At 47.7% G+C, this 17,695-nt stretch overlaps 1 protein-coding gene across 1 annotated transcript in view; it reads right to left on the reverse strand.

Moving 5' to 3' along the window:
* cusr (Copper-only SOD repeat protein) overlaps positions 1-17,695 on the reverse strand; it is a 148,261-nt gene that overhangs the window by 104,598 nt on the left and 25,968 nt on the right. The window contains exon 3 of the mRNA XM_038822235.1: positions 17,179-17,278. Within this exon, the coding sequence (XP_038678163.1) occupies positions 17,179-17,278 (100 nt within the window). The remainder of the gene's footprint in view (positions 1-17,178; positions 17,279-17,695) is intronic.

Raw genomic sequence — 17,695 nt, forward strand, 5'->3', positions numbered from 1 at the left:
GGATTGTCCCTTTAGTCTGAGATTGTGCCTTCTTGTTCTAGTTTTTACTACAAGTGGAAACATCCTCTCCACGCCCACTCTATTCAGGCCTTGCAGCATCCTGTAAGTTTCTAAACTCCTTCTAAACTTCAACCAGTACAGACCCAGGACGGGATTCTCCAATCCCGCGGCAGAGTTTCCACGCCATCATAAACGCCATCGCGTTTTACGATGGCATGAACGGACCGCTCCCATGTCTAATTCTGACCCCTATAGGTGGCCAGCACGGCTCCAGCTGCAGATCCCACCACGAACTGGGCACCTCGGGATTCGTGCATCCCAGCGCCAATACATGCATGCGCAGTGGCCTTCTTCAACGCGCCGGCTCCGATGCAACATGGCACAGGGCTACAGGGGCCGGTGCATAGGAAAGGGGGCCAGGCCATGTCGGAGGCCCTCCCCGGGGTCAGCCCCCCTCCCCACCCCGCCACAGGCCGCCATCCAACCCTTACACGCCACGGTCCACCCGGCCCAGAGCAGGTTAGAACGGCGCCGGCGGGACTCGGCTCTTTTCTTACAGCAGCTCAGCCCAATCAGGCCGGAGAATCGGCGGGCTTGCCGCGAAAAGCGGCCACGACCGGCCCCGCGCCCGGCTGGGAGAATCCAGCCCCCTGTGTCCTCAACCATTCCTCATACAACAAGCTCTTCATTCCACAATGTCATATGACTGCCAAAATTGATCACCAATATTGCAAACTCCACAATGAAAATGAGGCATTTAATTTACAAAAGAAACAAGGAAAATGATTTTCTTTTATGGAAAAATTTAATGACAAGATATTTAAAGTTAAAATTGGAAGGCGTAAGGCATGAATTTGTAATTCCATTAGCCGCGGGCACAAATCCCGTAATGGCCGTAAAATATGGCGAGTGCTCAAAAACGGGGTTTGAGCCAGCGTGATTTCGGAACGCGATGTTCCCGGGCCTTCCCCGATGGCATGATCAGGTTCTCACATAGGAAGGGTAAGAATGAATGAATTTTAACGTGTTTTAATCTAAGTAGCAAATTTAAAGTTGAATCTTCAGACCTTATTGAATATTCCTGACCACCGACCTGATGGGGGTCACAGCTGGTGTCAGTTGTTATGAAACCTGGAGGCTGTGTATAAAAGCTCTCTGAGCGCTGTGTGAGTCTGCAGCCTGTGTATTTTGAAAAATTCCTGGAATCCCAGTGCAGAAGGAGGCCGTTCAGCCTATCGGGTCTGCACCAGCCCTCTGAAAGAACATGCTACCTAATCCCAATCCCTGACTCTATCCCCATCTAGGGGCAATTTAGCATTGACAGTCCACCAAACCTGCACATCGTTGGACTGAGGGAGGAAACTGGAACAAACGTGGGGAGAATGTGCAAACTCCACACAGATAATCACCCGAGGATGGAATCGAACCCGGGTCCCTGGTACTGTGAGGCAGCGGTGCTAACCACTGTGCCACCATTCTGCCCACCGAGTGCTGTGTCAGTCTGAAAGCTGTGGGCGCGATTCTCCGCTCCCGCGAGGCATCGGGAAGGCCGTTGTGAACTCGGCCGAGTTTCACGACAGCGTCGGAGGCCGCTCCTCGCACCCTATTCACCCCCCCCCAGGGGGCTAGGAGCAGCGTTGTGAGAAACCCGGCCGCCGGGCCTTGACGCTTGTGTCAAAGCGGCGCGCAGAGAATGGCGCGTCGGAGCACCTAAGTGATGTCAGCCGCGCATGCACAGGTTGGCCGGCTCCAACCCGCGCATGCGTGGTTGCTGTCTTCCCCTCCGCTGCCCCGCAAGACATGGCGGCTTGATCTTGCGTGGCAGCGGAGGGGAAAGAGTGCGTCTCTTAGAGACGCCGGCCCAACGTTCGGTGGACACCGATCGCGGGCCAGTCCCCTCCCGAGCACGGCTGTGGTGCTCGATCCCCTCTCCGCCCCCCACAGGCCCTAAACTTACCTTTCGCGCTATGTTCACGCCGGCAGCGACCAGGTGTGGTTGCCGCTGGCGTGAGCAGGTCAGGAACGTCAGGCCGCTCGGCCCATCCGGGCCGGAGAATCGCCGGACGCCGTGAAAAACGGCGAGCGGCGATTCCGCGACACGCCAGGGCAGCGTGTCGTGATTCGCCTGGCCCTCCCGCGATTCTCCCACCTGGCGTGGGGAGCCGAGAATCGCACCCTGTGTATTTTAAAATGAATGGAGTGGCTGTCCAGAATTCGTCTGAAATTGTTCTACGTGTCTAATGTTATGGGCCAGGGTTTAGAGATCCCCGAAGTGTATCATGGAGTCACCTGACCCACAACTTTTACTAGATTATGGTATGGAGAGCACACTCTACAGGAGTGGTACAGCAGAAATATAAAAGTATTTTTTAAAGCAAAACGATGTTTATTCTATGAGCTCAAGTTAACCTTTTTAAAACGTGCCATTAATTCAAATACAACCCCCAAAGAATACAACACTAAGTAATCCTTAAGTTTTCATTTTAACATCCATAAGACGTAAAAAAACATTTAACAGAAGCACATCAGGTTTAAATTCACTACCGAGAACAGTTATCCCTCTGAATTCACCCATGGTCAAGAGATAGTCTTTACATGGCAGAGAGAACAACATTACACCTCCTGCGGCTGACTGCAGCTCCAACACTGAAACAAAACCAAACACACCCAAGCTCTTCTCAAAGTGAAACTAAAAAGCAGAGCCAGAGCTCAGCTCCACCCACACTCTGACATCACTGCAGTAACATGAGTGGACAAACATTTCTTAAAGTGGCATTCTGATGACACTAAAGATTGCGAGGCCAACAGCGACTAGGGAAAGAGGGGGGCACGGGGGAGAGCAGACATGAACGCATAAAATAAGGAGCTACTAAGGGGGAAGGGGAGAGGAGATGAGGAGGAAATCCAAGGGAGGCACAGAGAGAAACATGGGGAATAAAGGAGGGTGGCTGGAAGCCCCTAACCTCCCAAACCCACGAGGTCAACAACAAAAAACGCAGAAAAGAGGAGCGGAGTTCAGCAGTAGGACCCCTAGGCGGAGGAGGGGGCTACCAACGAGGGGACAGGGAGGGGAGCAGGGAGGTGGGTAAGGGCAGCGAGAATGTATGTTAATAAATATGTATGTAAATAAGAAACTGTATCACATGTAAATACCAGGGGCGAGATTCTCTGCAAATGCGGAGAGTCGTAATGGCTGCCGTGAAACTGGCCGTGTTTCACGGCAGCCTTCACGCCCGTTCCCGGGACCCGATTCTCCCCCCCATCGGGGCTAGGAGCGGGACCCCAGGAATCACGGCGTTGTGGCCTTAACGACCGGCTCCAACCCGCGCATGCGCGGGTGATGTCATCACGCCATTGACGGAACCCGCGCATGCGCGGTTCCGCATTTCTCCACCGCCGCCCGACAAGTTGTGGCGGCTTGATCTTGTCGGGCGGCGGAGGGGAAATAGTGCGTCCCTTTTGGACGCAGGCCCGATGATCGGTGGTCACCGATCACGTGCCTGTCCCCTCCCGAGCACAACGGTGGTGCTCCCGCCCCAAACGGGCCTCTGGATGCCCCAAACAGGCATCCAGCACCCGTTTTTACGACGGCAGCGAGCAGGTGTGTTTGCTGCCGTGAAAAAACGGGCGCAAAGGCCCGGCTGTTCGGCCCATCGGCCGCGGAGAATCGCCGCTCGCCGTAAAAAACGGCGAGCGGCGATTCGTGACATGGGTCGGGCGAGGGGGGGGGAGAATAGCGGGAGGGCGCAAAAAATGTCGGGAGGCCCTCCTGCTATTCTCCCAACCGGCGTGGGCAGCGGAGAATCGCGCCCCCAGGTACACCATTCATTAAAAGCAGCACTCTGTAAAAACACCAATAAAAACACTTTAAATTAGAATTTAAAAATTGTGATTCAGATCGCGCCACCGGGGTCGGCGGGAGTCGCACTGATTTTTGTACCGAAAATGACACTTTTTCAGAAACTTCTGCCCATTGTTTATTTCACAATTAGGTAAAAAACCCAATGACTCATGGAACATTTCCAATTTTTATTTCGAAACTGACGCACGCATGTTTCCACACTTGAGCTTCATGGCTTTTCTTGACCTTGCATCAAGCAAATGCTCTCCTCACTGATTAAAGCTAATCAAAACTGCAGGCTCTCTTTCCTAATCAAACATCCTCCCTGGTGTTCAGATATGGGCTGATTCATTCTCTCACTAATGTCCTCCAGTTCCCCTCATCAACAAAAAGATAGTCTGTCCAGATCCTAAGCCGTTTAGAAGTTAAACACTATCCTGAAAACGGACTATAATTAATCTGTCAAGACATTAATATAGTAATGACTAATACATATAAGCACCTTCCTTTTCATTCAAGAATATGGGTTTCAATTTTTACTAACATTGTGGCTAAAGTTACCTCTTCAATGGCATTTAAAGTCACACTTTGTCAAAATACCGCAATAAGGCACCACTACGGATGAGAAAGTTATCCATTTTCAACAGTACGTTCCCACGGGAATGGAAATATTATTTTACCTTTGGCTTTTGGCCTGTTTTTATCCAACCTTTTTTTTGCCAAAAGATTCATATGCTGATGGAGAATAATAATTCAAATAGTCAATCATCTATTAAATTCAGGCTAGTTATCACCTAACCATTAATTCTTAATTCCACCTAATCGTCTCTCCGATCTCTGCCAATCTTAGTGATGCTTTTGGGACTCAGCCCATCAACAAACGACCCAATTTTTAAAAAAGAAATGAATGATGGCTTTACGCAATCAGGAAATTACGACTTTGACACATCACGGGACATATTAATGTACACATTCTGTCTCCTGTATAGTTTCGAATCCATATACCCCTCAGGCAAGAGTCAATTTGTAACAAATCTCTGAACTTTCACTAAAATAACTTACCTTTAATTAAAAACTTAATAGATTTGTCAGCCAAATTGGATGGTAATATCTTTGTAATTACTTTGTCTGCAAGGCACCTTTAAATCCTATTACCAAGGGACTATGTCAGAAGTGATGGGTTGTTTTCTGAATCCCGGCCTGGTGGAACAATAGCAGCTAGCACACAGTGAAAAGTAGTTTACCACGGGGGGGGGGGGGGGGATGATGGTAATGTTACTAGACCAGTAATCCCGATGGTCATGCGAATGGTTGGCATTGGTTCAAACCCCAAGATGGCAACTGGCGGAATTTAAATTCAATTAATAAATTTATAAACGCATCTGATCATTTACAAAGGACAAAGAGAACAAAGAAAATTACAGCACAGGAACAGGCCCTTCGGCCCTCCCAGCCTGCGCCGATCCAGATCCTTTATCTAAACCTGTCTCCAAAGAACAAAGAAAATTTAAGAAATCTGCTGCCCTTAGCTTATCTGACCTGTATGTGACTCCAGACCCACTATAGTGTGGGCAACAAATACTGGCCCTGCCAAAATCCCATGTTTTTTTTAAGCCAGCATGCATCATGTATGCATCGAGGCCTGGGTCATGATTTGTATCCCCTGAAGAAATGTCCCTTTATTTAACTTTCTTGACTTCCTTTCAAATAGGGTGATGAACCATGCTTCTATGGGAGTCCTGCCGCCACTCTGGAGCAGGGCGTCTACAGTGCATTTCATTGTGTCCTTTACCATAGTTCCATGGATTAAAACCTGATTATTAAAATTAGCAAACTTCCTCCACTCTGGAAAGTCCGACAGAGTCAGAAGTGGGTCGATCCTAGCACTTATGCTGGGAACAAAGACCGTGGACGCAATTTAGAGCAACCGTTTGCCTTGGGCGCAAATCCCGTTATGGCCGCTAAACGGGAGGGCCACAACAGGATTTGCACCAGTGAGATCGCGGTTTGAGATCTTCCCTGCCGATGGCGTGATCTGATTCACATCCAGAAAGAGCGTGCACCTGACTTCCATGAACTCAGGATTGTTACAATAAAGATGTCTCAAAGTATTGTAATAGCACAGGTCAAGGGCAAACCAGCAGGCAAGGGGTTAAACATATACCAAGGGAAAACCAGCAAGCAAGGGGTTAAAGTCACCCACATTGGAAATGATTTAATCATCTCACAGGGCATTTGAATATGAAAAGGGAAACACAGGAGGCCCCAGTAAGTCTAAGGGATCTATTGTCCAGCACATTCGCACCTCTTCTAGAAGTTAAATATGTTAAACACAAACCCATGACATTGTAAGGAAACATTGCATTCTTTAATCGTTTTCCCATTACGGGGACCAGAAAATATGCATACTGATCATTTTGTATTGTTCCGAATGATTCAGTGACGTCAATACCTGCTTGTGACTCCAAGAAACTTTAAATATATATGCATGTAATTCTGAGGACAGGCAGAGCTGACTTTTGAGAGCTACAGGATAGTCGCGGAATCTATCTCTCCTGTGTGCACACAGTTTTTCCGAATTAAACAACGTTTTACCAACACCACGCGGTCAAGAACAGACTTTGAGGTTTTTCTTCCCTCCAACAGTCGCTAAACGGGAGGGCCACAACAGGATTTGCTCCAGTGAGATCTCGGTTTGAGATCTTCTCCACCGGTGGCGTGATCTGATTCACATCCAGAAAGAGCGTGAACCCGACTTCCGTGTACTTTAATAACTTTAAATATACTTAAACTGATTTACGCTGTAACATCCACCCAGTCGGCATGATGTCACGCAGGCACAAATCACTATTTACTTTCAAAAACAAGAACCCGTCGAGGTGACCAGACAGGGGGGCCCCGGGTGGTGAGGGATATGGCCGGGCAGTGCTCTGGCACTGCCAGCCTAGCACTACCAGGTTGGCACTGCCTGGGCAGGCCTTCTGCGGAGCCTAATGGGGGGATTCCACTGATGTGCTTGGGGTGGTGGAGGGCCTTTATAATGTAACTTTGATATCGGGATGTCCTTTAAAGATGGCACCCTGATCTCAGACTCCCGGCACTGCCGGTGAGTTTAGGACCCAACTGGCTGTCTGGCCCTCACCAGCACTTTGAAATTGCATATAGTGTTGTTCAATCAGGTGAGAAAAGGCATCAGTGAAGCCAGCCAGTTTCACACAGCTTGTCTCGGCTGATCTAGCACTCTGTGCAATTTGGGGAAAATTCCACATCATGAATTTTGAATCCCAAGTTATTCACAACTACCGTTTAAAGGGGATAAAAGATTACATATACAAAATGATCCACGTTTTTTTCAATTTTCTAATTTTTGTGCAAAAACATCCTTGCTGCCGGGCAGAGCACAAATAGTACAAAGAACATTACAGCACAGGAACAGGCCCTTCGGCCCTCCCAGCCTGCGCCGATCCAGATCCTTTATCTAAACCTGTCTCCTATTTTCCAAGGTCTACTTCCCTCTGTTCCCACCCATTCATATATCTGTCTAGATGCTTCTTAAATGATGCTATTGTGCCCGCCTCTACCACTTCCGCTGGTAAAGCGTTCCAGGCACCCACCACCCTCTGCGTAAAAAACTTTCCACGCACATCTCCCTTAAACTTTCCCCCTCTCACCTTGAAATCATGACCCCTTGTAACTGACACCCCCACTCTTGGGAAAAGCTTGTTGCTGTCCACCCTGTCCATACCTCTCATACTTTTGTAGACCTCAATCAGGTCCCCCCTCAACCTCCGTCTTTCCAATGAAAACAATCCTAATCTACTCAACCTTTCTTCATAGCTAGCACATTCCATACCAGGCAACATCCTGGTGAACCTCCTCTGCACCCTCTCCAAGGCATCCACATCCTTCTGGTAATGTGGCGACCAGACCTGCACACAGTATTCCAAATGTGGCCGAACCAAAGTCCTATACAACTGTAACATGACCTGCCAACTCTTGTACTCAATACCCCGTCCGATGAAGGCAAGCATGCTGTCTGCCTTCTTGACAACTCTATCAACCTGCGTTGCCACCTTCAGGGTACAATGGACCTGAACTCCCAGATCTCTCTGCACATCAATTTTCCCCAAGACCCTTCCATTGACCATATAGTCTGCTCTTGAATTTGATCTTCCAAAATGCATCACCTCGCATTTGCCTGGATTGAACTCCATCTGCCATTTCTCAGCCCAACTCTCCAATCTATCTATATTTTGTTGTATTCTCTGACAGTCCTCCTCGCTATCTGCAACTCCACCAATCTTAGTATCATCTGCAGTAGGATACTTTGCTTTTGCAAGCATGGGCGTTGGGTAACCTGAATTAGTGTAGATGCTTGTGATGCTCAACTCTGCCTCCCTCATAGTGAGAAGGCAGTTTTCTCACTGGCACCGGATTCGCAGGAGATTCTCAGTAAAGTTGTAGTCATATTTCCAATTAGCTGAATTGCGAAAACAAGGGCTGGACAATTGGTAAAATATCTTGTGAGGCAACACTTCAAAATTCTGCAAAAAGCTAATCAGCATAGAAATTCTGCTCATATTTCACAGTTTAAAAAAGCCTCCTTTTCTCAAACTTATTTGTTTGTAATTGTTAAAATAAGTTTCAAAGTCCAAAATGTGCGGTTTCCAGGAATGTCTGGCATTTTAGATCCTGATGACTTAATTCGATGAGGAATGTCCTTATTTTATTTTTAAAAGAAACTATGCATTATGACACCATCATTAATGAAGCAAAAGAATTTGATAAGTGAACAGCTGAGATAACTTTGACACTTTTGATTGGGCGGCACAGTGGGGCAGTGGTTAACACTGCTGCCGATTGGAATTGAAGTCCCGGGTTCGATCCCGGCCCCAGGTCACTGTCTGTGTGGAGTTTGCACATTCTCCCCGTGTTGGTGTGAGTTTCACCCCCGTGTCCCAAAGATTTTTTATTTTTTTTTTTAAATTTAGATTAGCCAATTATTTTTTCCAATTAAGGGGCAATTTAGCGTGGCCAATCCACCTACTCTGCACATTTTTGGGTTGTGGGGGCGAAACCCACGCAGACACGGGGAGAACGTGCAAACTCCACACGGACAGTGACCCAGAGCCGGGATCGAACCTGGGACCTCAGCGCCGTGAGGCGGTTGTGCTAACCACTAGGCCACCGTGCTGCCCTTCCCGTGTCCCAAAGATGTCCAGATTAGGTGGATTGGCCACACTAAATTGCCCCTTAATTGGAGAAAAAAAATAATTGGGTACTCTAAACTTAAAAAAATAACTTTGACATTTTTGGGTCAAACATAGCAATAAGGCAAAGATTTTTATAATGGTGTATTTGGAAAACAACTGCTTGCATTTCAGTTGTGTCTTATAACCAAAGGATGGCCCAAAGCATTTTACAGTTAATTAAGTATTTTTGAAGTGTAGATGCTGTTGAGATGTAGGAAACACAACAGTCAGGGTGGCATAGTGGTTAGTACTGCTGCCTCACGGTGCCAGGAACCTGAGTTTGATTCTGACCTTGGGTGACTTTTTGTGTACGTGAATTTTGCATTTTCTCCCCATGCCTGCACGGATTTCCGTTGGTTTCCTCCCACAGTCCAAAGATGTGCAGGCTAAGTGGATAGATCATGCTAAATTGTCCCTTCGTGTCCAAAGGTTAGATGGGGTTACCGGGTTAGGGCAGGGGAATGGGCCTAGGTAGGATGCTCTTTTGGAGGGCTGGTTCAGATGGAATGGGCCGAATGGCCTCCTTCTGTACTGCAGGAATTCTATGATTCTAATTTGTGGATAGCAAGTTCTCCAAAACAGCAATGTGAAAATGACCAGATCATTTGTTTTATTTTTAAAATTGAGGTTAGATTGAAGGATATGCGTTTGGTAGGAAATTGCGGTGAGTTAGCAGATGTTAACCATAATTAAGAATGAGTAAGTACATGCTGGCAGTGTTTTACCCCATGATTCACCCCAAAGGGTATGCAGCTGGGGGCCTCCAATCTCCTGGGGGACCCCCACGGGTGCTGTTCCGTCTGGTCCACCAAGGCCCGAGGTCTCAGAGGTGAGGGGGGGGTGAATCCCAAAGCCTCAGGCACCTCGGGAATCTGCACATTAGTGTCGCAGCCATAATTGGAAAGGGTACATATTCCAGAGGACAAAGAATATTAAAAAGGTAAGTTAGGAGAAAAGAATTTGAGGCTGTGCAGGTAGTAGACATGTTTGTGAAGACAAATACTCAGGATTGAATTTTCCAGCCTTTCCTGCCAGCGGGATCAGCTGGTCCCACTCCCCCTCCAACGTTAGAAAATACACCAGGGGAGGAGCAGAAAACCCCACCCTAGGTTTCCCAACTTGCCACCCAGGCACAAAACTGGCACTGCCAGTGGGCAGTGGAATAGAAATGAAAAGCAGGTCATTATGAGATGCCGATCCACATGCCAGCTTCATGCCTGGGCAACAAGCTGAAAAATTACCCAACAAGTTGAGAGATGTTATGAGATGGTAAGTGGATAAAATGTAAGGGTTTGCTATGCCTACGAGGCATTTTCCTGTTCCTAAAATATATTTGACATTCTTACTGCATTCTTATGAATCAAAATGACAGTGTTGTGGGAGTAGGATGTGGTCACAATTAAATGGTTTTCTTTCTCAGAAAGGAACTGGATTTAAGGGAGTCATGATGGTCCAATCCATTGTTGCTCAAAGCTAGGTGGGCGACAATTCTCTGAATTTGCTAGTTACAGCAACCATGTCAAGTCATGGTGACAAAACAGCACATTGACCCCAGTATTAACTAGTGTGTCTAGATATGAGTGAAGTGATCGCTTCTCGGCCTTTTGGCTAAGATTGAGCGTAGATTGAGCTTTTGGCTCAGATCTGGTATGTCTCTCTTGTGGGGACCATGAATTGGATTCAATTTGAATTGGTTTTTGGAGCAGGCAAGGAGCTGGATTAGGGGTTCGCTTCTGATCCAACTCTGAGCCCTGGCTTTGTAACTCAGATAAAGTAATAAAAAAAAGAAATGAGTGAAGTGTTGTAAAAAGAATTTTACTGTGTGCACAAAGGGTGGTGCAATAACAGTTTCCGTCACTACGTAACCTTTTTAATAACTGCGTTCATTAAAATGGGAAAAACTTTCACACCAAATAAAATGTGACACTGGCACAGTGAAAACTTGTCACAGATGCCAAAAGGGTGGCACGGCAATGATGTCTCACAAAAGTGATGTATCCCTTCCAAAATTGAAAAACTATCACATATCACAACTGAGGTTTTGCCCAGAGGGTAAAGTGGGATAATATAGACTACCCAAAAGAGAAATCTTGTTTTACACACAAAAGTTTTGCCCTATTCAGTCATTTGTGTTATTTATGATAACAGCAAGCAATTATCAGGTGATCTTGTGGCGCAGTGTGTAGGGTGCCCGCTTTTGAGCCAGAAACTCTGGGTTTGGGCAAGGAAGGTGCGTTCATAATGCTGTCAAATTGGTTGAGTGTGTTAACCTGCAAATCTTTCCAGCATGCCAATGATGGCTGGCAGTAAGTGCGGGGAGACACCTCATCAGCCACTCTTAATGTGGAGTGGCACTCCTCAAGCAGCGCGTTTCCTTCCTCCACCACAATCAAATTCTTTAGCGTAGGTTTCGGTATAAAAAGTGTGACTTTTGAGATAACATACTCTAACAACAAGGTGTCTACCAGTACACCCAATCCAAAATACCACCTGGTTCAGGGTAGCACAGTGGTTAGTTTGCTTCACAGCGCCAGGGACCCAGGTTCATTCTGGCCTTTGGTAACTGACTGTGTGGAGTTTGCACATTCTCCCAGTGTCTGCGTGGGTTTCCTCCAGGTGCTCCGGTTTCCTCCTTCAGTCCAAAGATGTGCAGTTAAGGTGGGGTTACGGGGATAGGGTGGGGTAGTGGGCCGAGGCAGGATGGCCCTTCAGAAGGTTAGTGTGGACTCGATGGGCCAAATAGCCTCGTTTAGCCCTGGAGGGATTCTATGGAACTTTACTCTGAAACCTGGTGCATTATGTAAGCTGTTGTTAAGGGGCAGTATCAGAAGAATCAAACTTAAGCAGTGAAATTGAATTTTAATAAATTTAACAGGGTGCATGGCGACAGGGGATCAAGTGCTTATCAGTGCAAAGAAGAATGGAATTAGATGGAGGAATTAGCATCTCGAAGTCAAGAAAGAAAAAAGAAAGAATTCTCAACATTAGAATATCTGGAATGAAATGAGAAATGGGTTTTTAAACACTGACATCTAAATAGGCAATGGGTACAATTTAATGCTATAAAAAGAGTCCCGTTTTGGGCATGAATAGCAGGGTATTTCTCGGTGCCTGAAACTCTGGGAATGACCCGGCTATCAAACAGGACTCTGTCGTTTTGTTCTGGACTCAATCGGGAATGCTGTGCCGAGCTCAGCTTGTCAGCCTCCGGATTCCTCTCCCCCCCCCCCCCCCCCCCAACTGTCTCAATTTACCTCTTAGGGGGTTCTCTAGCTCCCCCCCCCCTCCGAAGGGCAGGGCACCCCCTGGGCCTGGACCCTGGCATGGGCAACCCGGCACCTGGGCACTGCCAGCCTGGCACCCTGACAGTGCCCCCACCAGCCTGGCAGTGCCACCCAGGCACCCAGCAAGGGCAAGATTCAGATCGCAACATCTCGTTAGATCATGCGAGGCGTCCCAAGCATCAATTATCCAGCAAGAGGCCCCTTACAAAACCAAGTCATATGCAACGAGGCCATTCAATCGGGCCCAATCATGCTCACCATCGTGGATGATATTAATGCTGAGAAGAAGATCGATTGCTTACTTTCAATCCCCATCCCCACCACTGGAATGGAGAGACGTCAAAGACATTTTCAGAAACCCCAGCCATAAACCCCACCCCATTTTTACAATGGAAAGTGGCGGTATCAAATGATAACTCACCATGTGACCATGTAACGTAAAAGCATTGGCTGTATGTAATTAGAGAACTAGTTCAAATGAAACGTCACTGTATAGGGTGACATGGCAGCACATTGGTTAGCAGTGCCAACTCACAGCACCAGAGATCTGGGTTCGATTCCCGGCTTGGGTCACTGCCTGTGTGGAGTTTGCACTTTCTCACCGTGTCTGCGTGGGTTTCCTCCGGGTGCTCCGGTTTCCTCCCACGGTCGAAAGATGTGCAGTTTTGGTAGGTTGGCTATACTAAATTTCCCCGTAGGGCGGGGTTGCAGGAATAGGGCGGGGGATTGGGCCTAGCTAGGGTGGTCTTTCGAATGCAGACTGATGGGCCAAATAGTATCCTTCTGCACTGTAGGGATTCAATGATTCTGTGATATGCTCTTTCCGCAAAGCCTAAAGAAATGGTCAGAAGGAAGCAAAATATGCAGAAAATGTTTCTTCAAATAATGAAAACAGCTATACAAATAATTTGCATTTATATACCATTTAACAACTTATATTTATATGGCACCTTTAACATGACAAAACGTCCTAAGGTGCTCCATAAAAAGATTATAAAACAAAGAATGAATCTGAGCCATGTAGGGATATATTAGGACGGATAATCCAAAGCTTGGACAGAATGGTAGACTTTATAGCAGCATCTTAAAATCGAAAGAGCAAGGCGGAGAGGTTTAGGGATTTGAGCCTAGGCAGCTGAATGCATGGTCGCCAATGGTCAATAGTGTAAGAGGCCAGAACTGAAGGTGAATAGAGGGTAGTGGGACTGAAGGAAGTTGCAGAGATGGGAAGGGGCAAAGCTGAACATTTTAAATATCGAGGGGTTTCTGGACCAGAGACACTGGATAGGGGCAGCAGATATTTGCATGAGCTCAGTTTAAGGGGGGTGATCTTCCTCCTGCATTCAGCAACCTACACTAGTTACTATGATATTAATCCAATAATATTCAGAAGAAAAAGTAAGAAGACTGTCTTTAGACAGTAGATAACTCTATTGGCAGGGCAGATTTGACAAATCCAAGATGACAAATCTAGGCAATGAGGCTTAATAAATGAACGTAAATGACTCCACCCAGCACTTTTACATTGGATGTTTTAATGGATGTTAAAATCCACTGATATTCATTGAAGAACAGAGAGCGCTTCTGCACAACACCAGTTTCCACATTTATGCTCACATCACCCAGTTCAACCTGGCCAATCAAGAAATTATAATGACTTGTTTGAAATTAAAAATAAATCACTCTCCTTGACATTCCACATGTGCGAAGAAGAAGAAAGAGTGCCGCATTAAATAAGGCCAATTGATGACCAACTAGTACCAAGGTTACAGTAATGTACTGAAAATCCTTAGTACTGCTCCATCGTTAGAACTGCAGCCCACGCTGTATCTGGAGTCACTTTGTATGATTTCCAGGGTTAGGTTGCTGAGCAATGTTGACACAGAGAAGAATTGCTGGAAAGCTGCCTACTCCACAGCAAGTACCATTAGCCAAAGTCATTTTTAAAAAGCAACCCAATTGATCCCCTTTATAAGGGTGCCAAAAATCACCATTTGTGCCTGCTTTCTTGGCTGGGGACTCCAGGCCTGTGTATTCAGGAGACCTGTATGGCAGGTGTATTCACAAATCCAAATGTGTCGATGCGAGTATGATTGAGGCCAAGGAAACTCACTTTTTCAGGCTCAACTTTCTTAACGTCAAGAGCCATGCCTGCTGTAGGGTTCGCCTATCCCAGGCACCTGTACAAATTTCTAATCAGCTGGATTCTGACCAAAAACTAGCATTCTAAGGTACGGCTATAATTTCTGCCTCTCAGATCTTTGGCCCGGAAATCACCATTCTGGAGACTAAGTGCTCCCGCCAGCGGAGAATTGAAATGCAAGCAGCGTCGATGGGGTGGAAGTTTCATGGCCTGAGTGTACAAAAATCTGCATAGCACCAAACATGCCAATTTCCCTGTACTTACTGATGCTGGGCCACCATCTTGCGCAGGCGCTGCGATCCCAGCGTCAAGGAACAGGCCACCACCCCCCCCCCACCCCCCCCCCCCCCCCCCCCACCCCCCCCCCCCCTCCCCCACCACCATCACTGGCAAAGGGAGTATCCCCAACCCCTCATCAAAGGGGGGCAACCTCCCCCCCCCCCCCCCCCCACCATGGAAATAATGATCGAGTGACCCCCTACACCAGACACGCATGATGGTGACCTGAACCCCCACCTGACTCCTTCAGCACCCCCTCAGCATCCCATCCCCCGCCCCCTCCCCATTATGGCCAACCCCCCCTCCCTCCCCCCCTCCCCCTCGCCCAGGTCCTCCCTTTAGTCCCTGCCCCCTAGCATTGCCAATGGTGTACTTCCCCCTGGCACTGTCACCCTGGCAGTGACTCCCTATCCTGGTGTGATGGACACTGAGTGTGGACCCATTGCTGATCTGCCCCTCTGCCGTTGCCAGGCTGCAGAGGGAGGGGCCCCCTGGCATCCTGGGGCTGGTGGGCTTGGGCTGTGAGTAAGGTGTTGACTCCAGGGCTCTCCAATGGGGTTGGGGTCCTGTGTCTGGACAGTTCCTTCCAGCCCTGGGCAACTGGAAGATCACTCTTGGCATGGTGATCTCAGGCAACCCTCTGTTCAAGGTCTTCATCTTGGTCTGACCTGTTTAAACTCTGAAGTGGCTTCTCACTCTGAACTGTTCTGCCTGACAGCTGATGAGCAGATCAGACAGTTCAGTTAAGAATCAAGCCAGGAACACTATTTATTTCCTCGCACCTGCTTCCTCAACACTATTCTTTTGGAACTGCTGCTTTTTGAAGTTTCAGAACCTTACTAGAAAGCTCATACACTTCAAAAGATTTGAAATCCCCTTGAAATGCTAAGCTTTCATTCAATTTCATGGTCTTTAACTTGCCTTTGGTCACACAGCTTGATGGTTTAAGCACAGCAATCAGGCGGTTATTGTATCTTTCCCTTCCCGCTTGAATACATCTTAAGTCCTTTCATTGATCGTAACCACAATGGTTATAAACATTCTTGTTATGATTTACAGCTGCTGACCTATTCAAAGCAGCTAAGTGGTTACATTTCCTCTTTTCTAACCTCAGAAAACACTCTTAACACTTCAAAAAGCAGCACTTTCAAAAGCATATGGTTGAGGAAGCAGATGTGAAGAACGGGAAAGTGTTCCAGGGTTGATTCTTCACTGAACTATCTGATCTGCTCATCAGCTGTCAGACAGCAGAGTTTAAACAGGGGTTGGGGGTTCTCCCCTGTCAGCGGGGGGGGAGATTAACATTTGCGTTAGGGGGAGCGTCTGCTGTTGGTGCTGGGATCGGGACGCCCATTCAAAATGGTGACCTGAGACTGGAAAGTGAAAGGACATCAGCGTGCTTGGTTCTATGCGTGAATTTACATTGCATAAGTCTGGGAATAGCAACTGGGCGGCTCACATTACGCCAGTGGGAACCAGTCCTGATTCTCCACTGTTGGAAGCACTTAGGGCTGGATTTTCCAATTCTGCAGCTATGTCTGTATGTTTCCACAGGAGCAACCCAATGTACATTATAGAATGAATCACAAAGATATTGCACCAGTCCTTAATTCCACAAAGATGCTGAAGCAATACAGGGGGAACCATCCTGGGTGCAATTCTCCGCTCCCCACGCCGGGTGGGAGAATCGCGGGAGGGCCCCCCGACTAATTTCACGACCCCCTGGCGCCCCCCGCGATTCTCCCACCCCCCGCTCGGAAGAATCGCCGCTCGCCGTTTTTCACGGCGACTGGCGATTCTCCGAACCCGGATGGGCCGAGTGGCCTGCCGTTCGCGACCGTTTCACGACGGCGGCAACCACACCTGGTCGCTGCCATCGTGAAATCGCCGCAAGATGCCCGTTTTGGGGCTTGTAGGGGGACTGGTGAGGAATGAGCACCACGACTGTGCTCGGGAGGGAACAGGCCCGCGATCGGTGCCCATCGATCGTAGGACCAGCGTCTCAATCGGACTCACTATTTCCCCTCCACCGCCCCGCAAGATCAAGCCACCACGTCTTGCGGGGCGGCTGAGGGGAAAGACGGCCACCGTGCATGCGCGGGTTGGAGCCGGCCAACCTGCGCATGCGCGGCTGACGTCACATAGGCGCCGCTGTCGCGTCACTCTCGGCGCGCCGCCCGGCGGCCGAGAGTTAATGAGCGCTGCACCTAGCCCCGCCGGGAGGGAAGAATAGGGGGCGAGGAGCGGCCTCCGAGGCCGTCGGGAAACTCGGCCGAGTTCACGACGGCCCTCCCGATTTTTCCCGGGAGCGGAGAATTCCGCCCAATTATCTTTCATTGTGCAAAAAATAGTAATTGATAAAAACAAACACTGCCTTACCAGAGTAATTGTTCCTGACACCATACCATTAAACTCTGCTTTGGCTCGAATATACTCTCCGTCTGAAGCCTTCACAGCCTGCAGATTTGCACATCGTGAACTTTGAGCATCAGTGGTATTGCAGCAATCAAAAAAAAGAAAAAAAATTAAGTTAGAAACAAGTCAAAATTAATATCATGATTAATCTTCTAATTATTTTTCAGTTCTGACTTTTTTTTTAAAGTATGCCATCTCTGAAACCCACAGAATAAACTTCAAAATAAAGACTTGAACCATGGAATTCTATCTACTTTGATTCAGCCTTTATAGTCTTCAATTCTTTCCCCAAATAGATAAATATTTATTTATTTCTCAAATTAACTCAGCCTACGTAGAACCTTTGAAATCAGTAAGAAATGGATGCGACAACAAGGAATCATTTTTTATGAATACTAAAACTAGAGTGTAAATAAAATTCCAACGGCTCGGTTTGATTCCCTTGGCTGAAGATTAAATAGAACCACATCTGGTGGGTTCT

Source organism: Scyliorhinus canicula, chromosome 16, assembly GCF_902713615.1.
Source record: "Scyliorhinus canicula chromosome 16, sScyCan1.1, whole genome shotgun sequence".
NCBI classification, from domain to species: domain Eukaryota; kingdom Metazoa; phylum Chordata; class Chondrichthyes; order Carcharhiniformes; family Scyliorhinidae; genus Scyliorhinus; species Scyliorhinus canicula.